General features: G+C 45.7%; 1 protein-coding gene across 2 annotated transcripts in view; it reads left to right on the top strand.

Moving 5' to 3' along the window:
• The window catches only part of LOC106878777 (general transcription factor 3C polypeptide 3), a 551,001-nt gene that overhangs the window by 341,151 nt on the left and 184,587 nt on the right, over nt 1-25,263 (top strand). For both annotated transcript variants that reach the window (XM_089359125.1, XM_089359126.1), the window contains exon 16: nt 2,596-2,725. In XM_089359125.1, the coding sequence (XP_089215251.1) occupies nt 2,596-2,725 (130 nt within the window). The remainder of the gene's footprint in view (nt 1-2,595; nt 2,726-25,263) is intronic.

Genomic DNA, 25,263 nt, shown 5'->3' on the forward strand with positions numbered 1-25,263 from the left:
TTTGTGATGAAAAATACTTCTCCAGTATTGTTCTGATCTCGTCTACTGAATTTGTATTTTTTCCATCCAAATGATTTTGATGACTGTGAAATAAAAATGATAATCAGATGGGGGAAATGTCCAGTGAATATAGTGGGTGGGACATCGCTTCCCACTCAAACTGCTCCAGCCTTTGGAATGTCATCCTTGCTGTATGTGACTGAGCATTATCCTGATGGAAGAACACCTTTTGTCTTAGAACTGAAGTTGGTCATCTTCCTTCTAGAGCTGACTTAAGTCACTCAAACTGCTCACAGTAGATCTCCTTTGTTATGGTTTGGTTTGGGTTTAAAAGTTCAAAGTGAACTAAACCTCTCATATCACACCAAACAGATAACCTCTTACGTTGGTGAAGACCTTCTTTAGTCTGGGGTGCCGGTGTTTTTCCTTTCTCTGCCCACTGTCTTTGGTGCTTGACATTTTTATAGAGGACCCATTTCTCATCACCAGTCACTATTCAGTCCAAAAAAGGTTCATTTGTGAGACATTACAGCAAAGAAGATCACACATTCACTTTCTGCATGTAATTAGACTCAGAAACTTTGTGAGGAACCTATTGACCCAATTTACTGACTTTTCCGATGGCACGCATGTGTTGATGAATGGTTGAATAACCAAATCCAAGCTTCTCTGCTAGTTCCTCAACAGTTACAATGATATTTTGTTCCACCAGGAGCTTTAGCTTCATTACTATGGCAACATTCGGGATACTTATTAATCAGTGGCTGTGTGGTCAGAAGCTTGCTTTCCAACCACAAGGCTCCGGTTTCAGTCCCATTGTTCGTCCTTGTTGAGCTCTACAGATCATCCAGGACAAGTCTCATCTTCTAGGCTTCAGTTTCCAGCTCGGAATTTCTGGAACCACCATTGACACTGGCTTACACTTATTGTCTGATCCCCATATACTGCATTAATATTCCTCACACTTTCCATTACATTGTTGCCTTTATTGAATTCATAAAGCAAAATATACCGAATATGCTCCTTTCCATCATAGCTTTGAAAAAATAACTGTAAAAATCGAACTGCACTCTTCAAAACTTGCACTAAGAATAAGGACAAGGTAAAATTACTACCTGCTTTTATAGCAAGTTGATGCAGGTAGTTTATCCTGTCCTCCTCTGATTTGTAGTTGATGCAATTGAAAAAACTGCATTATTTATAGGATGATCCAATATGTATATATATATAAGTTTTCAGGTTCCATTTGAAATATTATTTGTAAACAAAAGGAAAATTAATTCCATATCAATGCTATTTTACTCCCATTTCCTACTTGTATATTCCACAGTCATCTATACCTTTTTTATTTGTGTTTAGCTTTGTAATACTTCCATATATACATATACAACAATTGTGCAGCAAAATGTCATTTGTGCAGAAAAATGTCAGTTCGGGGGAGATTTAAGTTCACTTCATTAATGGCAGCTGTATTGTGCTGAACTTTGAACATGACTTTTTGTTTGTGTTCTGTGGAATACCTCTATACCTTTATTATGGCTCATTACATACCTGTGTGATTTCCCTTTTGATTCAATACATATTCTGTTAATCCTGCCTTTGATATTTCTTTGATTACTGATTAGCAACAGAAGAAATATTAATACCAAGAGGTAATATTTATCCCCACTTAAATATGGATGTTCTGTTAGAACAAACTTTACTGCAGTAGATATCATGAGAGAAATTCTCAGATAGGCTTTTGGTGCAAAATGCATGTTTGTTTATATTGCTAGCAGGGAGATAAATACCAACAGATCACATGATTTTGACCATCCTTGATCTTATCAGTAATGTATGCTTGACCACTAGAGATAGTAATTATTCATCTCCCTGAGAGGAATATATAGAAAATCAGTGCCAGGACAGGCGCTGGTGTCATAGTTAGCCAGTTAGCTTGTTAAAAAGTATTAATTAGTGACAGAGGCAGTATTAACACCAAGAGTTATTATTTATCCCCTCTTAAACATGGATGTTCTTTTAAAACAAACTTTACTGTGGTAGTTATCATGAGAAAATCTCTGATATTGATTTTTGGTACAAAATGCACTCTTGTTTATATTGCTAGTGGAGAGATAAATCCCTGCCATCTCCAGTGCCAAAACCACCAGATTACATGATATTAACCTTTCTTGGTGTTATCAATGATGAATGCTTGACTGTTAGAAATAAGAGATTCATCTCCCCTCCAGCAATATACTGAAAACCAGTGCCAGGATAGACACTTGTGTAGTTTAAGTGGGAATAAATATTACCTACTTTTGATTATTTCTTTTCTATTCTATTGGCTAATCTTGTTTTTCTCATATAAAAATTTTCATCAAATGAAAATGTTATAAATATATTTGTTGGTTCGTTTCACTTGTAGGTTTTCTTTCACAAAAGTAGAGCCTTTCTTATTTCCATCCCTAAATTACATAACACCAAGTTGCAGTTAATCACTTAATACATATACTTAAATTGTTTTAGGTAATTTCATTCATCATTACTATTTCTAAAACATTACCTTTTCTGCTTGTCATTCTATGAATTGGTGTATTTTCTTTATATCTGCAGGACCACATATTGTTGGTTCACAAATGCCACTTGCTTTATTCCCTTAACCGTTTCGATGAGTTCTACCAATGTGCAAAGCAGTTACTTTTCAGTCATGTCAGAGACGAATGGAAGCCAGTCTTCAGAAAAGGTAAACCACTTTTTTCTTTATCTTTATTTTTGTTTTAAATTTTATATTAATTCTCTTGGGCTATTTTCTGGTAATGAGCCAATGTTGATCTCCTTTATACCATGCTAAATGCAGTTTGTGAAGGCAATGTTCTTTCTTCACACTTGAAAGAAACTTCATAGGTAAGCAGTCAAGTTGAATCATCATCATCATTTAATGTCTGTTTTCCATGCCAGCATGGGTTGAACAGTTCTACAGGAGCTGCACCAAATTCTGGTGTCTGTTTTGGCATGGTTACTACAGTTTTCGCCCTTCCTAATGCTAACCACTCTACAGAGTGTACTAGGTGCTTTTTACATGCACCAGCACTATGTAACTTGCAAGACAAGACTCCCCCTTGACTAGAAGGGGGAGTAATATTAAGGGAGGTGACTTTACATGGGTTGATGAGAGATATGAATGAGGGACTGGAACAGGTTTCTTGCTGTAGGAGAGATACTGGTTGCCCTTGTTGGAAAATAAAAAGAAGGATGGTGGTGAAGATTTGTCAGGGCATACCCTAAACATGCAGGAAGATGAATATGAAAGAAGTGATATGAATTGGTATGTAAGTTTGTGGGAATGTGAGAGGCAAGTGTCAAATAGATAGAGATGGGGATAAAGGAAAAAGCAGTGAGTGGGGAACACAAGTGAAGGCATGGTCATTCATTACTATCTGCAAAGACGATGCATTTACTAATTTAGTACCAACTGCTATCATAGCTATTGATATAAACTTTCACCCCATAATGGGGACCATGATTTTAGGCCTTCAACTATAAACACATCATATATTTATGTATATCTATATCTATGTGTGTGTACATTTGTTCATTCATTCATTCATTCATTCATTCATTCATATGCAAGGACATTATGAACTACTGCAGAAATACACCTTACCTAACGCATGAAATAAGTGTGCATATATATATGTATATAGATATATGTATATATCTATATTTGTATGTATGTATATAAATGTATTTCTCCTTTTATGTGCATTTTCAGTTCCAAAAAACTGTACCCCTCCCAAACTCCATTATTTTCATCGATTATACTGTTATTTCTATTTTTCTTTTTATCCATGCTTTAATAAGAATATTGTACTACACCTACTAATAACTAATTCGGTTATAAGTATGTACATGCATATATACATGCATGTGTGTATGTATATGTATCTATGGGTGTGTATGTATATATGTGTAAATTAACCATATGAACTTCTTGGCTTTCTTATAAAACTCCCTGACAAAGACTACAGGCATACCCAAGTACCCTAATTTTATCTACAGATTACTACAATACACTGAAAAGATGGATATAGCATATGGGGGACTGTAACCTCTTGGCTGAAACAGCTGTAAGAAACTGGTCTTCTTTCTCTATTATAGAAACTACTAATACTTTACACATGTATTTATATATTAATCTGAAATGTTTCAAATAAATTAATAGACATAATATAATGTCTAACAACTGATTCCCTCCATTTTCTTCTTCCTATCATCATCGTCGTTTAACATCCACTTTCCATGCTAGCAAGAGTTGGACGATTTGACTGAGGACTGGTGAAACCAGATGGCTACACTAGGTTTCAATCTGATTTGGCAGTTTCTACAGCTGGATGCCCTTCCTAACTTGGCAGTTTCTACAGCTGGATGCCCTTCCTAACGCCAACCACTCCGAGAGTGTAGTGGGTGCTTTTACGTGCCACTGGCACAAAGGCCAGTCAGGCGATACTTGCAATGGCCATGCTCAAGATGGTGTATTTTATGTGCCACCTGCACCGGAGCCAGTTCGGCGGCACTGGCAACAATCTCGCTCGAATGTCTTTACACGTGCCATCCGGCACAAGTGCCAGGAAAGCGATGCTGGGCACAGGTGCCATGACGATTTCGCTTTCGCTTGCACCAACAGGTCTTCGCAAGCTGAGTTTCATGTCCAATGAAGGAGACGACATTGGCATGGGTGCCAGTCATCGAATTTAACTCGATTTCAATTTCACTTGCCTCAACAGGTCTTCGCAGGCGGAGTTTAGTGTCCAATGAAGGAAGGTACGCATAAGTGGGCTGGTTGAGGCCTTAGATTTAGGTCTCACTTGGCTTGCCAGGTCTTCTCATGCACAGCATATTTCCAAAGGTCTCGGTCAGAAGTCATTGTCTTGGTAAGGCCCAATGTTCGAAGGTCGTGCCTCACCACCTCATCCCAGGTCTTCTTGGGCCTACCTCTTCCACAGGTTTCCTTAACTGCTAGGGTGTGGCACTTTTTCACACAGCTATCCTCATCCATTCTCGCTACGTGACCATACCAGCGCAATCGTCTCTCTTACACACCACAACTGATGCTTCGTAAGTTCAACTTTTCTCTCAAGGTACTAACACTCTGTCTAGTATGCACACTGACATTACACATTCATTGAAGCATACTGGCTTCATTCCTTGTGAGCCTATGCATGTCCTCAGCAGTCACGGCCCAATTTTCAGTGCCATGAAGCATGGCTATTCGTACACATGCATCATACAGTCTGCCTTTTACTCTGAGTGAGAGGCCCCTTGTCACCAGCAGAGGTAAGAGCCCTCTGAACTTTGCCCAGGCTATTCTTATTCTAGCAGCTACACTTTCAGCAAACCCTCCCCCACTACTAACTTGGTCACCTAGATAGCAGAAGCTATCAAATATGTCTAGTTTTTCTCCCTGGAATGTGGCAGAAGTTGTTTTCTGCACATTTACAATGTTTATTGCTCCTGAACATCTGCTACATACAAAAACTAACTTCTTAGTTAACCTTCCTTTGATATTGCTGCACCTCTTACGTGTCCATAGCTTGCACTGGGTGCATCTTATAGAGTTTCTACCTACGCCTTTTCTACAGATCGAGCAGGGCCATCTACCTGAAGGGATTTGTGTTTTGTCTACCTTCCTACTTATTAGGACTTTGGTTTTAGCTAGGTTGACACTAAGGCCCTTCGATTCGAGTCCTTGCTTCCACACCTGAAACTTCTCATCTAGTTCTGATAGTGACTTAGCAATTAGTGCAAGGTCATCAGCATAGAGGAGCTCCCAGGGGCATCCTGTCTTGAATTCTGGAGGTCTATGACCCTCTCCATGACTTTCATTACCTGATCTAACAACTTGAAACCTCTGTAATTATTTGTATCTAAAGCGTAAGCTTTACCTTTGTAGCAGTTGACAATGGTGCTGCTACACCAGTCATTGGGTATGACTCCTTCGTGTATCACCTGGTTAACTGTACAGGTGACTAGGCTATAGCCGACACTGCCAGATATTTTGAGCATCTCTGCAGTGATTCCTGAAGGGCCGGGGGCTTTCCCTGTCTTCATACTCTAAATAGCTTTATCTACCATGGTACTGTCAACTCGAATGACTTTGTTAGGTCGACATTCATCAGACTCTCTTCCTCCCAATCATTCTCTTTATTGAGCAACCTTTCGTAGTGGCATCCCCATACCTCTTTCTTTGCAGCCTCGTTTAGTGCAAGCGTACCATCATCCATGCAAACACATTTCTCTCCGACGACATAACAATTCTCTCGTACACACTGCCTTGCAATACGAAATACCTCAAGTCTTTGGTCCTCACAGCACAGAACATAAATTTTTTATTATCTGCTTCCCCTCTGACTAAATAAACCTGTTGCTTAGATTAGCTTCCCTATATATATATATATATATATATATATATATATATATATATATATATATATATGTTTATATATATATATATATATATATATATATATATATGTTTATATATATATATATATATGTTTATATATATATATATATATATGTTTATATATATATATATATATATATATATATATATATATATATATATATATATATACATTATTTACATTATCGACATTTGACGGATATTCGTCCTCATCTTGTTTGTTGTTAACACAACGTTTCGGCTGATATACCCTCCAGCCTTCGTCAGGTGTCTTGGGGAAATTTCGAACCTGGGTTCTCATTCCTATCGATGTTACTATTATTATTATTATTATTATATTATTATTATTATTAATCAGGTCGCTGCCGTGAATCGAACTCGGAACCTTGGGGTTAGTAGCCTGCGCTCTTAACCACTACGCCATATGCCCGTGGGCAATTATGGGGTGAATTTTAAGGCTTATAAATCTATTATTTTTCTATCCTTCCTCAATACCGGTTCCCATATGCTATTCATATCTGCACTCGGTCTGCTTAGGAGGTTGTTGTGTCCTAGCATATGTGCTGCTTCTTTTAGTTTTCGTATTTTCCAGTGTTGTTCCCTGTCTATTATTTTAACTTCATCCCACAGGGGGAGGTGGTTTCCATTTTTCCATACATGATCAGCTATACCCGATTTATCGATATCTCCTCGTGTCACAGCTTTGCGATGTTCTTCTACCCTTATTTTGAGGGGGCGACATGTTTCGCCTTTGTATAACCTACCACAGCTGCATGGGATGGAGTACACGCAGTTTTTGGTCATATTCTCTTCTGTTGGTGGTTTTACCCGAAGGAGATATTTGCGAAGTGTTGTATTGCTCTTGAATACTGCCCTGATGTCATATGGGCCGCATATCTTTTGTATCTTTTCGGAGAGGCCTTTCACATAGGGTAGACAGACTGTAGACAGTTTATTGGTTTCATCCTCTCTTTTCTTCATAATTGGAGTAGATAGTATGTTCTTGGGGTAGTTGTTTCTTAATAGATTGTTACTGAGCTTGATCATTTCCTCATGGTGGGTATCACGATCGCTACTTATATTCTTTGCTCGGTGTTTTAGGTACTGAGCAATTCCTCTCTTTACACTGTATGGATGGTGGGAATTGAAGTTAAGGTATCGTCCAGTGAAGGTTGGCTTGCGATATACGGATGTCCTGAATCCATACTCGGTGCGTGTTATTAATACATCCAGGAATGCCAGCTGATTGTTCTGTTCCTTTTCCATGGTGAACTGTATGGATGGATTTATTGAGTTCACATGATCTAGCAGCATTTGGACATCTTGCTGGTGGGGCCAGAGAATAAAGGTGTCATCAACGTATCGCAGCCATAGGGTTGGTTTTAGTGGTATTGATCCTAAAGCCAAATTCTCGAAGTATTCCATGTATATATTGGCTATTATCGGTGATAATGGCGAACCCATAGCTAAACCATCTTCTTGTCGATATATATCAGTGTCCATACTGAAGTAGGTAGTTTCTACACAGAAAGTCAACATTTCCATCAAGTTTGTTATTGGTATACTAGTGCGTTCTTTTAGATGGGTGTCTGTCACTAGTTTTTCTTGAATCACCGATAGTGCTTCACCAGTTGGGACTTTGGTGAATAGACTTATCACATCTAGACTCACCATCTGGTTGGATTCAATGGGGGTATCCTTGATCAATTCTGTGAAGTGGATGGAATTCTTCACGTATGATTTTGACTTTCCTGCTAATGGACTGATTATATCCACCAAGAAGCGGCTCAGTGGATGACATGCTGAACCCCTACAGCTCACTATAGGTCTTAGTGGAATACCTTCCTTGTGAATCTTAGGGAGACCGTACATGTGTGGTAATTTACTGTAGTGTTGAGTCAGCTGTCTGTACTTCATTGGTGTGAAGTGATCCTTGTTCTTGATCAAGATCTGTGACAACTTCCTCTCTGTTTTCAGAGTTGGGTCTTTCTTTACTCTACTGTAGCTACCATCACTTATAAGACTTGCCAATTTTTTGGAGTAGTCAGACTTGTTCATCACCACTGTAGCATTTCCCTTGTCCGCTGGGAGAACTATGATGGAACTGTCTCCTTGTAGCCTTTTGATAGCGAACTTTTCTTCCTTAGTGATGTTTGGTTTGGGAAGTTTCGCTTTCTCCAGTACCTGTCTCACCTTCCACCTTAGTTCATCTCCCTGAGCTTTCGGTATCTTTACCGCTATCTCTTCAATAGGGGCTATTATGTCCAAATATGGAATGCGCTTGATGGTTGTCGCAAAGTTGATACCTTTGTTCAGTACGGCTTCTTCGGAGTCTTCCAGACGTCGGCTACTTACATTAATCACTGCTTTCACAGGTGGGTGATGGACTTCAGTCTTCATTCTCCGACCTTTGAGTTTCATAAACTTCTTAATCTGGCGTGTCTTCACCGTTTCAAATTCTTTCATGTACGATTTTCCTAGATCTTGTTGGATTCTCTTTCTGTCGTCATCTCTAGTTATTTTTCTAAGTAAAGAAGATAGCCTCTCTTTGATTTCGTTATTTAGTTGATGTTTTTTCCAACGGTTGTAATGGATCCTCTCACGGACGAGGGCATGTCCTGCCCTTTCCACTACTTTAACTTCATCCCCTGTGGGATGAAGTTAAAATAATAGACAGGGAACAACACTGGAAAATACGAAAACTAAAAGAAGCAGCACATATGCTAGGACACAACAACCTCCTAAGCAGACCGAGTGCAGATATGAATAGCATATGGGAACCGGTATTGAGGAAGGATAGAAAAATAATAGATGTATAAGCCTTAAAATTCACCCCATAATTGCCCACGGGCATATGGCGTAGTGGTTAAGAGCGCAGGCTACTAACCCCAAGGTTCCGAGTTCGATTCACGGCAGCGACCTGATTAATAATAATAATAATATAATAATAATAATAATAATAGTAACATCGATAGGAATGAGAACCCAGGTTCGAAATTTCCCCAAGACACCTGACGAAGGCTGGAGGGTATATCAGCCGAAACGTTGTGTTAACAACAAACAAGATGAGGACGAATATCCGTCAAATGTAGATAATGTAAATAATGTAAATAATTCCTCATCTCTTAAATATAGAACTATATATATATATATATATATATATATATGTTTATATATATATATATATATATATATATATATATATATACATATATATATATATATATATATATATATATATATATATATATATATATAATATATATATATATATATATATATATATATATATATATATATATATATATATGTATTTATATATAATATATATATATAAATATATATATAATATATATATATGTATATATAATATAAAGTTTTAGACAAAAAAACCAAAGATTTGCATATAATATTTATGTTAGTTTATATTGTTTCTTAGTCTTATTCTTTAGAATCTGTAATTACTTAGATCTTAACGTTCAATAAAATGTTTACAATGTAGTTCTTTTATTATGATTTAAGTTATATAAAGTTTAATTTTTCATATCTCTTTTTTCTATTCTTTTTCTTAACGTTATGTCTTCACGTGCCAAGGAGGCGACGCTGGTAACGATCAACTGCCACCCTCGAAATGGTGTATTTTATGTGTCACCTGCATAGGGGCCAGTCCATCAGCACTGGCACAATTGCCAGGAAGGCGACGTTGGTAACGATAATGCTGGTGCTATTTATGTGACACCGGCACGGAAGCCAGACAGCTGCTTTGGCAATGATCGCGCTTGGACGGTGCTCAACTGGTACAGGTGCCATCACGATTTCACTTTCGCTTGCCCCAACAGGTTTTCACAAGCCGAGTTTAGTGTTCCTACAAATTTAGTTCGATTTCGATTTCACTTGCCTCACCATGTCTTCGCAAGCGGAGTTTAGTGTCCAATGATGGAATGTTATGCGTAAGTGGGCTGGCTCCATCTCTGGCAGAGGCCTTGGATTTTGGTCTCACTTGACTTGCCGGGTCTTCTCACACACAGCATATTTCCAAAGGTCACAGTCACAAGTCATTGCCTCGGTGAGGCCTAATGTTCGGAGGTCGTGCTTCACCACCTCATCCCAGGTCTTCCTAGGCCTGCCACTTCCACGGGTTCCCTCAACCGTTAGAGTGTGGCACTTTTTCACGCAGCTATCCTCATCCATTCTTGCCACATGACCATACCAGCGCAATCCTCTCTCTTGCACACCACAACTGATGCTTCTTATGTTCAACTTTTCTCTCAAGATGCTTACACTCTGTCGGGTATGCACACTGACATTACTCATCCATCAGAGCATACTGGCTTCATTCCTTGCGAGCTTACGCATGTCCTCAGCAGCCATGGCCCATGTTTTACTGCCATGTAGTGATGTACATATATATATATATATATATATATATATATATATATATATACTTGCAGTATAACCCGACATTGTCTGGGTGTTACTTATTACGCCATCTACGATATGTCTTGCTAGGTGAAAATCAACTAAAAAAGAAAGCCTTACAACGAAAAAACACTTATGGTGTTAATATGTTCATAATTCAAAAGACGATGAAATTAATAGGGAAGGTCTGAAGGCTGTTTTGCATAACATTATTAAGTGTACGTAAATTTCTTCCGTCTAATGGGCTGTATAAATGTTTGTGCAATACAACTTTTTGCACTGCCCTGATTATACATAGCAGGGTAATCCCTTTTCGCAGGAGCTAGGATGGAAATTTCTGATGAAGCAATTGTTGGCGATCTGTTGCTACATAGTTCTGCTAGAATTCTATCAGATTGGGCAGTAGATGTTGATGCACCATTTTGCATTATGTTCAAAGTAGCTTCTGGAGTGTGGTGAATTGCTGCATTCTGTTGCTGTCTTTTTAAACCGGTTGCTTTCTTTCCCCAGCAAGCTCTCTTCTTTGGAGACATAGTCTATGTACATATTAAACAGAACAACAAAAGTTATAACAGATGGCAGGGTCGGTAGTTTTCACATTTCGGTAATTTTTCAGATTAACACCCGCACGATTACCTAACTCTAACCCTAAAACCATAACGCTGACCCTAAAACTGTAACCATAACACTAATCCTAACCCTAACCCTAAAACCCTAACCCTAACACCCTAGTGAAAATCGTGCAGGTGTTAATCAGAAAAATTACCCACATTTCTAATGAAGTTCACTGATTTTGCAATGTGTTGTCCTGTCGGTCAAACTAAAGCGTTTGACCCGGTGACAAAAATAATAAAAAAATTAGTCTAATAGGTGTAAAACAACTTGCTGGGAACGAATATGAAGAAAAAAATGCGTGCTCGCAAACGGGGGAGGTGTCGGTGGTGAGAGTGTTCGGAATATTCACATTGTGAATGTTCCGAGATGCCTCACCGGAGCCAAGAAACATAAGAATAATAGTGTAATAGATGTAAAACGACTAAAACCCTAAACCCTAACCCTAAAACCCTAACCCTGACCCTAAAACCATAACCGTAACACTAATCATGACCCTAACTGTAACCCTAACCCTGACCCTAAAATCCTAACCCTAACACCCTAGTGAAAATCGTGGTATATTTACAAAACATTGACGAACATGAGTTATATTTTGCTGAATGATTGTGTACTTGCACGTGTATGCGTTTGAGAGAACGAGAGAGAAAGAGGTAGAGAGAGGGGGAGAAAGGAATAGAGGTAGTCAAAATTTTCTTATGACGGCTTCTCTTCACTGCCTATTACTTCATTAGAAATCTACGGATGCACATAAGCATATAGAGAAAAATGAAACAAATATGGACGACTTGCTCCGAAACACCACCGAGTGAGAAACACTCCTCAAAAATAACCTACAGTTGTTTCCTTCAAAATTCCTACATGCTTGAAATATACATACATCAAGGTATATTTATTTATTTATTTATGTGTTTCAGCCAAGTGGCTGCGGTCATGCTGGTTGTAGAAATTTCACGAAAAAATATTCATTTTCCTGGAAGTTAAGAGGAGTTTAAGTGGAATTTCCGAAAATTGTCCCCCACCCCCTCCCAAAACAATTTCACTGAATCTACATAATAAATAATATATGCATAGAAAATTTCAGAAAAAAATACTCATTTTTCTGAAAGTTATGACCTTCCAAAGTCGGTGGGTACAACTCTGTAGTTATGCCACATTGCCGAACGCGAGTTATATTTTTGTGAATGATTGTGTTTACTTGCACGTGTATGTGTTTGAGAAAGCGAGAGAGGAAGAGGGGGAGAAATGAATGGAGAACGAGAGCAATGTGTATGTTGTTGTCACAGATCGCGTATGTGTGGTTGTGTGTGTTTTTAAGTAACAATGTTATGAAAAATAGGTAAAGAATACTGAGAGGAAAGTTTAATCTATGACTTTGTATGTATCTCTTTCTCTCTCTCTCTCACTCTCTCTCTCTCTCTCTCTCTCTCTCTTCCCCTCTCTATATTATATGTTGAGCGCGTGTGTAAGAACGCCGTTCCAGGTAGAAGGGAAGAAATATAGAAGTTGCTAGAAACAACAGCCAAATCTCCCTTAAATCACACAAAGTAAACGGAATTTTAAAAATCTAATTGCTGCACTGGAAAGTTCACATCGAGAAAATTCCATTGATGTAAACATTTTTACGAAAAAGTGGAAAATGTGGATTTCTATACACTTTTAAAAAGGCTTCACACAGACACACAACTTCAGCTTTATATATTAAGAAGATAATAACAATAAATGGAGCAAAACGCATTTAAATAAGAGTTCCTTTATATGCGTTTTGCTCCATTTATTGTTATTTATATCTACTCAAAATGCATCGCTTTAACATGGTATCTCTACCTATAAAACGGGTGTGATATCCTGTTTTTTTTGTGTGATTTTTGCTACCCATGGTAACTATTAACATATTTACATTGTCATGTTTTTTTTTGAAACTGAGATAATATTAATATATACATAAACTAGTATACATTATATATATATATATATACATTATACATATATACATACATTTTATATATATATATATATATATATACATATATACATTATATATATATATATATATATATATATATATAATGTATACACACCAAACTTTCCATCCCCTATTCCCAATTCCTCCGTCTACACAGACATTGTAGTGACAGCCATGACTTTGAGACTCAGTCTCAACTCATGGCTCGCCACTTTAGCCTGCGTGGATATCCAGCCACCACCATCCACACCGCCCTTGCCAGAGCACGTTCCGTGGACCGTGCATCTGCTCTCTCCCCCCGAACCCGCCCTGCCATTTCCTGCCTCCCTTTTCCCCATACCTACCATCCCACCACCCTACCCCTCCAACGCACCATTCTCCGAGCTTTCCGGCGCCTCCAGTCTGACCCCTCCATCTCCCACATCTTCCCTAATCGACCCCTCCCCTCCTTCAAACAAGCCCATAACTTACAAGACCTCTTGGTCCACAGCTTCTTCCCCAAACCAACCTCCCAACCAGGCTCGTTCCCTTGCTCCCACCCACGCTGCTGCACTTGCCCTTACCTCTCCAACACCACCCTCCTCACCAGCACCCATCACCGACCCTAGCGCATCACCGACTCCTTCACCTGCACTTCTACCAACATCATCTATTGCATCTCCTGCTCTCTCTGCCATTCTCTGTACATCGGACAAACGGGGCGCCGCCTGGCCGACCGATTCGCGGAACACCTCCGAGACATCAGCATTTGCAATGACACCCCGATGTCACGCCATTTCCGTTCTGCCGGTCACTCCTTGCAGCAACACCTGTCCGTGTTTGGATTGTCCATGCACAGGGGCCATCCGGACTCCTGTTTGCGCTGTGAACAGTGATTAATCTTCTCTCTTTGCTCCTGTGCGCCACATGGGCTCAACTCCCCTCCCCTCTTCATCTAAACCCAGTCCCCTCTTCATCTAAACCCCCTCCCCTCTTCATTAACCCCCGTCCCCCTGCTTCTCTCCCAGACCCTCCCACCTACCACCCATCTCTCCCCTCTCCTCCCACTCACCTCTCCCCTCCTGCTTCAACTCCTACTTCTCTACATCTCATCACCTCCCTTCACTCCTACTTCTCTTCATTCCTACTTCTCTTCACTCCTACTTCTCTTCACTCCTACTTCTCTTCACTCCTACTTCTCTTCACCCCTACTCTTTCTCTCCTCTCTCTTACTCTCTCTCACTCTCTTCTCTCTTACTCTCTCCTCTCTCTCTCTTACTCTCTCTCACTCTCTTCTCTCTTACTCTCTCTCTCTCACTGTCTTCTCTCTTTCTCTCTCTCTCACTCTCCTCTCTCTTACTCTCTTTCTCTCCCTCTTACTCTCTTCCTCTCTTTCTCCCTCCTCCCATACCTGCCTTCCCCCTCTCTTATATCCATCTTCCCCTTCCCCCTTCATCGCCACCCCCCTTCATCATCAACGCTCCCTCATAAGCTCATCCCACCCCACCCCAACACACTCCTACTCTACATACCCACTCCACTCCATCCCATTCCACCCCATCCAATTCCTTACACCCACCCCCTACCCATATACCCCTACCTCTACCCCCACCCTCAGCCTAACCCACACTCCACCCATGCCTTCCCCTCCTCCCAACACCCTCACATCACACCAGGCACACACTACAACTGACCAACTCCTTTCTCCCCTTCCCATTTTTTCACACATGCATACATCAAGATCACCAGCATTCTCTCTCTGTCTCACACACACACACAGCTCCTTGTTCTTCGGTCACCGTTCTTTCATCACCCTTTTGTTATCTCCCCTTTTTCTTAGGTCTCCTGTGTGAACTTTCTAAACTTCCTGTCCGCAGAAGCTATGACAGAAGCCATGATAGATCGTTGACCAAAGACTATTCAATTTTTTTTCTCCGTGTTTTTCTCCTTGTTTTCTCCGTATTCTTTCTGTTGAAGAGCGTAGCTCAAAATGTTAAAGATTTTCTGTATTCCCAAGCGTCAAATTAATACATCCTTTTGTTGTTAACACCACCTGTCCTCGTCTGTTGTTTTTTTTTCGTACATTCTCCCATATATATATATATATATATATATATATATATATATATATATATACATACATACATTATATATATATATATATATATATATATATATATATATATATATATACATTATATATATATATATATATATATATATATATACATTATATATATATACATATATATACATTATATATATATATATATGTACATTATATATATATATATACATTATATATATATATATATATATATATATGTATATACGTCGTCGTCGTTTAATGTCTGCTTTCCATGCTAGCATGGGTTGGACGATTTGACTGAGGACTGGTGAAGCCAGATGGCTACACAAGGCTCTAATCTGATTTGGCAGAGTTTCTACAGCTGGATTCCCTTCCTAACGCCAACCACCCAGAGAGTGTAGTGGGTGCTTTTACGTGTCACTCGCACGAAAGCCAGTCAAGCGATACTGACAATGGCCATGCTGAAAATGGTGCATTTCATGTGCCACCCACACAAGAGCCAGTCCAGGGGCACTGGCAACGATCACGCTCGGAAAAAAAAAAATCCATGTGTCACCCGCACAAGAGTCAGTCCAGGGACACTGGCAACGATCTCGCTCGAAAATCCTTCGACGGCCCCGCACAAGAGCCAGTTCAGGGTCGCTGGCAACGATCTCGCTCAAAAAGTTTCATGTGTCACCCACACAAGAGCCAGCCCAGGGGCACTGGCAATGATCTCGCTCGAAAAAAATTTAATGTGTCACCCTAACAAGAGCCAGTCCAGGGGGCACCTGCAATGATCTCACCCTCACAAGAGCCAGTCCAGGGGCACTGGCAATGATCTCGCTCGAAAATCCCACAAAGGCCAGCCAGGCGGCACTGGCAACGGTCACGCCTAAAATGTTGCATTTCATTTGTCACCCGCACATGAGCCAGTCCAGGGGCACCGGCAACGATCTCGCTCGAAAATCCTACGACGGCCTCGCACAAGAGCCAGTCCAGGGGCACTAGCAACAGTCTCGCTTGAAAAATTTCTTATGCCACCCACACAAGAGCCAGTCCAGGGGCACTGGCAACGATCTCGCTTGAAAAATTTCTTGTGCCACCCACACAAGGGCCAGTCCAGGGGCACTGGCAACGATCTCGCTTGAAAGATTTCATGTGTCGCCCGCACATGAGCCAGTCCAGGGGCACTAGCAACAATCTCGCTCTAAAAATCCAACGAAGGCCAGCCAGGCGGCACTGGCAACGGTCACGCCCAAAATGGTGCATTTCATGTGTCACCCACACAAGAGCCAGTCCAGGGGCACTGGCAACGATCTCGCTTGAAAGATTTCATGTGTCGCCCGCACATGAGCCAGTCCAGGGGCACTAGCAACAATCTCGCTCTAAAAATCCAACGAAGGCCAGCCAGGCGGCACTGGCAACGGTCACGCCCAAAATGGTGCATTTCATGTGTCACCCACACATGAGCCAGTCTAGGGGCACTGGCAACGATCTCGCTATAAAGATTTCATGTGTCGCCCGCACATGAGCCAGTCCAGGGGCACCGGCAACAATCTCGCTCGAAAATCCTACGACGGCCCCGTACAAGAGCCAGTCCAGGGGCACTGGCAACAATCTTGCTCGAAAATCCTACGACGGCCCCGCACATGAGCTAGGCCAGGGGCACCGGCAACAATCTCTCTCGAAAGATTTCATGTGTCACCCGCACATGAGCCTGTCCTGGAGCACCGGCAACGATCTCGCTTGAAAATCCTACGACGGCCCCGCACAAGAGCCAGTCCAGGGGCACCGGCAATGATCTTGCTCGAAAATCCTACGACGGCCCCGCACAAGAGCCAGTCCAGGGGCACTGGCAACAGTCTCGCTTGAAAAATTTCTTGTGTCACCCACATAAGAGCCAGTCCAGGGGCACTGGCAACGATCTCGCTTGAAAGATTTCATGTGTCGCCCGCACATGAGCCAGTCCAGGGGCACTGGCAACAATCTCGCTCGAAAAATCCCACGAAGGCCAGCCAGGCGGCACTGGTAACAGTCACGCCCAAAATGGTGCATTTCATGTGTCACCCGCACATGGGCCAGTCTAGGGGCACCGGCAACGATCTCGCTATAAAGATTTCATGTGTCGCCCGCACATGAGCCAGTCCAGGGGCACTGGCAACAATCTCGCTCGAAAAATCCCACGAAGGCCAGCCAGGCGGCACTGGTAACAGTCACGCCCAAAATGGTGCATTTCATGTGTCACCCGCACATGGGCCAGTCCAGGGGCACCGGCAACAATCTCGCTTGAAAATCCTACGACGGCCCCGCACATGAGCTAGGCCAGGGGCACCGGCAACAATCTCTCTCGAAAGATTTCATGTGTCACCCGCACATGAGCCAGTCCTGGAGCACCGGCTATGATCTCGCTTGAAAATCCTACGACGGCCCCGCAAAAGAGCCAGTCCAGGGGCACCGGCAATGATCTCGCTCGAAAATCCTACGACGGCCCCGCACAAGAGCCAGTCCAGGGGCACCGGCAATGATCTCGCTCGAAAAATCCCACACAAGAGGCAGTTCAGGGGCACTGGCAACGATCTCACTCGAAAGATTTCATGTGTCGCCCGCACATGAGTCAGTCCAGGGGCTCCGGCAACGATCTCGCTCGAAAAATTTCTTGTGTCACCCACACAAGAGCCAGTCCAGGGGCACTGGCAACGATCTCGCTTGAAAGATTTCATGTGTCGCCAGCACATGAGCCAGTCCAGGGGCACTGGCAACAATCTCGCTCGAAAAATCCCACGAAGGCCAGCCAGGCGGCACTGGCAACGGTCACACCCAAAACGTTGCATTTCATTTGTCACCCGCACATGAGCCAGTCCAGGGGCACCGGCAACAATCTTGCTCGAAAATCCTACGACGGCCCCGCACATGAGCTAGGCCAGGGGCACCGGCAACAATCTCTCTCGAAAGATTTCATGTGTCACCCGCACATGAGCCTGTCCTGGAGCACCGGCAACGATCTCGCTTGAAAATCCTACGACGGCCCCGCACAAGAGCCAGTCCAGGGGCAGGCAATGATCTCGCTCGAAAATCCTACGACGGCCCCGCACAAGAGCCAGTCCAGGGGCACTGGCAACAGTCTCGCTCAAAATATTTCTCGTGTCACCCACACAAGACTGGCTCTTGTGCGGGGCCGTCGTCGGATTTTTGAGCAAGATTGTTGCCAGTGCCCCTGGACTGGCTCTTGTGCGGGGCCGTCATAGGATTTTCGAGCGAGATTGTTGCCAGTGCCCCTGGACTGGCTCATGTGCGGGCGACACATGAAATCTTTTAAGCGAGATCATTGCCAGTGCCCCTGGACTGGCTCTTGTGTGGGTGACAGAAGAAATTTTTCAAGCGAGACTGTTGCCAGTGCCCCTGGACTGGCTGTTGTGCGGGGCCATCGTAGGATTTTCGAGCGAGATCATTTCTGGTGCCCCTGGACTGACTCATGTGCGGGCGACACGGGATATCTTTCGAGCGAGATCGTTGCCAGTGCCCCTGAACTGCCTCTTGTGCGGGCCCATCGTAGGATTTTCAAGCGAGATCGTTGCCGGTGCCCCTAGACTGGCTCATGTGCGGGCGACACATGAAATCTTTCGAGCGAGATCGTTGCCAGTGCCCCTGGACTGGCTCATGTGCGGGTGACACATGAAATGCACCATTTTGGGTGTGACCGTTGCCAGTGCCGCCTGGCTGGCCTTCGTGGGATTTTCGAGCGAGATCGTTGCCAGTGCCCCCGGACTGGCTCATGTGTGGATGACACATGAAATGCACCATTTTGGGTGTGACCGTTGCCAGTTCCACCTGGCTGGCCTTCTTGGGATTTTCGAGCGAGATCGTTGCCAGTGCCCCTGGACTGGCTCTTGTGCGGGGCTGTCGTAGGATTTTCAAGCGAGATCATTGCCAGTGCTCCAGGACAGGCTCATGTGCGGGTGACACATGAAATCCTTCGAGAGAGATTGTTGCCGGTGCCCCTGGCCTAGCTCATGTGCGGGGCCGTCGTAGGATTTTCGAGCAAGATTGTTGCCGGTGCCCCTGGACTGGCTCATGTGCGGGTGACAAATGAAATGCAACGCTTTGGGCGTGACCATTGCCAGTGTCGCCTGGCTGGCCTTCGTGGGATTTTTCGAGCGAGATTGTTTCCAGTGCCCCTGGACTGGCTCATGTGCGGGTGACACATGAAATCTTTCAAGCGAGATCGTTGCCAGTGCCCAAAATGTTGCATTTCATTTGTCACCCGCACATGAGCCAGTCCAGGGGCACCGGCAACGATCTCGCTATAAAGATTTCATGTGTCGCCCGCACATGAGCCAGTCCAGGGGCACTAGCAACAATCTCGCTCTAAAAATCCAACGAAGGCCAGCCAGGCGGCACTGGCAACGGTCACGCCCAAAATGGTGCATTTCATGTGTCACCCACACAAGAGCCAGTCCAGGGGCACTGGCAACGATCTCGCTTGAAAGATTTCATGTGTCGCCCGCACATGAGCCAGTCCAGGGGCACTAGCAACAATCTCGCTCTAAAAATCCAACGAAGGCCAGCCAGGTGGCACTGGCAACGGTCACGCCCAAAATGGTGCATTTCATGTGTCACCCACACATGAGCCAGTCTAGGGGCACTGGCAACGATCTCGCTATAAAGATTTCATGTGTCGCCCGCACATGAGCCAGTCCAGGGGCACCGGCAACAATCTCGCTCGAAAATCCTACGACGGCCCCGTACAAGAGCCAGTCCAGGGGCACTGGCAACAATCTTGCTGGAAAATCCTACGACGGCCCCGCACATGAGCTAGGCCAGGGGCACCGGCAACAATCTCTCTCGAAAGATTTCATGTGTCACCCGCACATGAGCCTGTCCTGGAGCACCGGCAACGATCTCGCTTGAAAATCCTACGACGGCCCCGCACAAGAGCCAGTCCAGGGGCACCGGCAATGATCTCGCTCGAAAATCCTACGACGGCCCCGCACAAGAGCCAGTCCAGGGGCACTGGCAACAGTCTCGCTTGAAAAATTTCTTGTGTCACCCACATAAGAGCCAGTCCAGGGGCACTGGCAACGATCTCGCTTGAAAGATTTCATGTGTCGCCCGCACATGAGCCAGTCCAGGGGCACTGGCAACAATCTCGCTCGAAAAATCCCACGAAGGCCAGCCAGGCGGCACTGGTAACAGTCACGCCCAAAATGGTGCATTTCATGTGTCACCCGCACATGGGCCAGTCTAGGGGCACCGGCAACGATCTCGCTATAAAGATTTCATGTGTCGCCCGCACATGAGCCAGTCCAGGGGCACTGGCAACAATCTCGCTCGAAAAATCCCACGAAGGCCAGCCAGGCGGCACTGGTAACAGTCGCGCCCAAAATGGTGCATTTCATGTGTCACCCGCACATGGGCCAGTCCAGGGGCACCGGCAACAATCTCGCTTGAAAATCCTACGACGGCCCCGCACGTGAGCTAGGCCAGGGGCACCGGCAACAATCTCTCTCGAAAGATTTCATGTGTCACCCGCACATGAGCCAGTCCTGGAGCACCGGCTATGATCTCGCTTGAAAATCCTACGACGGCCCCGCAAAAGAGCCAGTCCAGGGGCACCGGCAATGATCTCGCTCGAAAATCCTACGACGGCCCCGCACAAGAGCCAGTCCAGGGGCACCGGCAATGATCTCGCTCGAAAAATCCCACACAAGAGGCAGTTCAGGGGCACTGGCAACGATCTCACTCGAAAGATTTCATGTGTCGCCCGCACATGAGTCAGTCCAGGGGCACTGGCAACAATCTCGCTCGAAAAATCCCACACAAGAGGCAGTTCAGGGGCACTGGCAACGATCTCGCTCGAAAGATATCCTGTGTCGCCCGCACATGAGTCAGTCCAGGGGCTCCGGCAACGATCTCGCTCGAAAAATTTCTTGTGTCACCCACACAAGAGCCAGTCCAGGGGCACTGGCAACGATCTCGCTTGAAAGATTTCATGTGTCGCCAGCACATGAGCCAGTCCAGGGGCACTGGCAACAATCTCGCTCGAAAAATCCCACGAAGGCCAGCCAGGCGGCACTGGCAACGGTCTCACCCAAAACGTTGCATTTCATTTGTCACCCGCACATGAGCCAGTCCAGGGGCACCGGCAACAATCTTGCTCGAAAATCCTACGACGGCCCCGCACATGAGCTAGGCCAGGGGCACCGGCAACAATCTCTCTAGAAAGATTTCATGTGTCACCCGCACATGAGCCTGTCCTGGAGCACCGGCAACGATCTCGCTTGAAAATCCTACGACGGCCCCGCACAAGAGCCAGTCCAGGGGCAGGCAATGATCTCGCTCGAAAATCCTACGACGGCCCCGCACAAGAGCCAGTCCAGGGGCACTGGCAACAGTCTCGCTCAAAATATTTCTCGTGTCACCCACACAAGACTGGCTCTTGTGCGGGGCCGTCGTCGGATTTTTGAGCGAGATTGTTGCCAGTGCCCCTGGACTGGCTCATGTGCGGGCGACACATGAAATCTTTTAAGCGAGATCATTGCCAGTGCCCCTGGACTGGCTCTTGTGCGGGGCCGTCATAGGATTTTCGAGCGAGATTGTTGCCAGTGCCCCTGGACTGGCTCATGTGCGGGCGACACATGAAATCTTTTAAGCGAGATCATTGCCAGTGCCCCTGGACTGGCTCTTGTGTGGGTGACAGAAGAAATTTTTCAAGCGAGACTGTTGCCAGTGCCCCTGGACTGGCTGTTGTGCGGGGCCATCGTAGGATTTTCGAGCGAGATCATTTCTGGTGCCCCTGGACTGACTCATGTGCGGGCGACACGGGATATCTTTCGAGCGAGATCGTTGCCAGTGCCCCTGAACTGCCTCTTGTGCGGGCCCATCGTAGGATTTTCAAGCGAGATCGTTGCCGGTGCCCCTAGACTGGCTCATGTGCGGGCGACACATGAAATCTTTCGAGCGAGATCGTTGCCAGTGCCCCTGGACTGGCTCATGTGCGGGTGACACATGAAATGCACCATTTTGGGTGTGACCGTTGCCAGTGCCGCCTGGCTGGCCTTCGTGGGATTTTCGAGCGAGATCGTTGCCAGTGCCCCCGGACTGGCTCATGTGTGGATGACACATGAAATGCACCATTTTGGGTGTGACCGTTGCCAGTTCCACCTGGCTGGCCTTCTTGGGATTTTCGAGCGAGATCGTTGCCAGTGCCCCTGGACTGGCTCTTGTGCGGGGCTGTCGTAGGATTTTCAAGCGAGATCATTGCCAGTGCTCCAGGACAGGCTCATGTGCGGGTGACACATGAAATCCTTCGAGAGAGATTGTTGCCGGTGCCCCTGGCCTAGCTCATGTGCGGGGCCGTCGTAGGATTTTCGAGCAAGATTGTTGCCGGTGCCCCTGGACTGGCTCATGTGCGGGTGACAAATGAAATGCAACGCTTTGGGCGTGACCATTGCCAGTGTCGCCTGGCTGGCCTTCGTGGGATTTTTCGAGCGAGATTGTTTCCAGTGCCCCTGGACTGGCTCATGTGCGGGTGACACATGAAATCTTTCAAGCGAGATCGTTGCCAGTGCCCAAAATGTTGCATTTCATTTGTCACCCGCACATGAGCCAGTCCAGGGGCACCGGCAACGATCTCGCTATAAAGATTTCATGTGTCGCCCGCACATGAGCCAGTCCAGGGGCACCGGCAACAATCTCGCTCGAATATCCTATGATGGCCCTGCACATGAGCTAGGCCATGAGCACCGGCAACAATCTCTCTCGAAAGATTTCATGTGTCACCCGCACATGAGCCAGTCCTGGAGCACCGGCAATGATCTCGCTTGAAAATCCTACGACAGCCCCGCATAAGAGCCAGTCCAGGGGCACCGGCAATGATCTCGCTCGAAAATCCTACGACGGCCCCACACAAGAGCCAGTCCAGGGGCACCGGCAACAATCTTGCTCGAAAATCCTACGACGGCCCCGCACAAGAGCCAGTCCAGGGGCACCGGCAACAATCTTGCTCGAAAATCCTACGACGGCCCCACACAAGAGCCAGTCCAGGGGCACCGGCAACAATCTTGCTCGAAAGATTTCATGTGTCGTCCGCACATGAGCCTGTCCTGGAGCACCGGCAACGATCTCGCTTGAAAATCCTACGACGGCCCCGCACAAGAGCCAGTCCAGGGGCACCGGCAATGATCTCGCTCGAAAATCATACGACGGCCCCGCACATGAGCTAGTCCAGGGTCACCGGCAACGATCTGGCTCGAAAATCCTACGACGGCCCCGCACAAGAGCCAGTCCAGGGGCACTGGCAACAGTCTCGCTCGAAATATTTCTTGTGTCACCCAAACAAGAGCCAGTCCAGGGGCACTGGCAACGATCTCGCTTTGAAAGATTTCATGTGTCGCCCGCACATGAGCCAGTCCCGGGGCACTGGCAACAATCTCGCTCGAAAAATCCCACGAAGGCCAGCCAGGCGGCACTGGCAACGTTCACGCTCGAAATGGTGCATTTCATGTGTCACCCGCACATGAACCAGTCCAGGGGCACCGGCAACAATCTCGCTCGAAAATCCTACGACGGCCCTGCACATGAGCTAGGCCAGTGGCACCGGCAACAATCTCTCTCGAAAGATTTCATGTGTCACCCGCACATGAGCCAGTCCTGGAGCACCGGCAATGATCTCGCTTGAAAATCCTACGACAGCCCCGCACAAGAGCCAGTCCAGGGGCATTGGCAATGATCTCGCTCGAAAATCCTACGACGGGCCCGCAAAAGAGCCAGTCCAGGGGCACTGGCCACAATCTTGCTCGAAAATCCTACGACGGCCCCGCACAAGAGCCAGTCCAGGGGCACCGGCAACAATCTTGCTCGAAAATCCTACGACGGCCCTGCACATGAGCCAGTCCAGGGGCACTGGCAACAATCTTGCTCGAAAATCCTACGACGGCCCCACACAAGAGCCAGCAGGGGCACCGGCAACAATCTTGCTCGAAAATCCTATGACGGCCCCGCACATGAGCTAGTCCAGGGGCACCGGCAACGATCTCGCTTGAAAATCCTACGACGGCCCCGCACAAGAGCCAGTCCAGGGGCACCGGCAATGATCTCGCTCGAAAATCCTACGACGGCCCCGCACATGAGCTAGTCCAGGGGCACCGGCAATGATCTCGCTCGAAAATCCTACGACGGCCCCGCACATGAGCTAGGCCAGGGGCACCGGCAACGATCTCGCTCGAAAATCCTACGACGGCCCCGCACAAGAGCCAGTCCAGGGGCACTGGCAACAGTCTCGCTCGAAATATTTCTTGTGTCACCCAAACAAGAGCCAGTCCAGGGGCACTGGCAACGATCTCGCTTTGAAAGGTTTCATGTGTCGCCCGCACATGAGCCAGTCCCGGGGCACTGGCAACAATCTCGCTCGAAAAATCCCACGAAGGCCAGCCAGGCGGCACTGGCAACGGTCACGCCCGAAATGGTGCATTTCATGTGTCACCCGCACATGAGCCAGTCCAGGGGCACCGGCAACAATCTCGCTCGAAAATCCTACGACGGCCCCGCACAAGAGCCAGTCCAGGGGCACCGGCAACAATCTTGCTCGAAAATCCTACGACGGCCCCGCACATGAGCTAGTCCAGGGGCACCGGCAACGATCTCGCTCGAAAGATTTCATGTGTCTTCCGCACATGAACCTGTCCTGGAGCACCGGCAACGATCTCGCTTGAAAATCCTACGACGGCCCCGCACAAGAGCCAGTCCAGGGGCACCGGCAATGATCTCGCTCGA

The sequence above is a fragment of the Octopus bimaculoides genome, chromosome 10, assembly GCF_046866305.1.
Source record: "Octopus bimaculoides isolate indiv1 chromosome 10, ASM4686630v1, whole genome shotgun sequence".
In the NCBI taxonomy this organism is placed as follows: domain Eukaryota; kingdom Metazoa; phylum Mollusca; class Cephalopoda; order Octopoda; family Octopodidae; genus Octopus; species Octopus bimaculoides.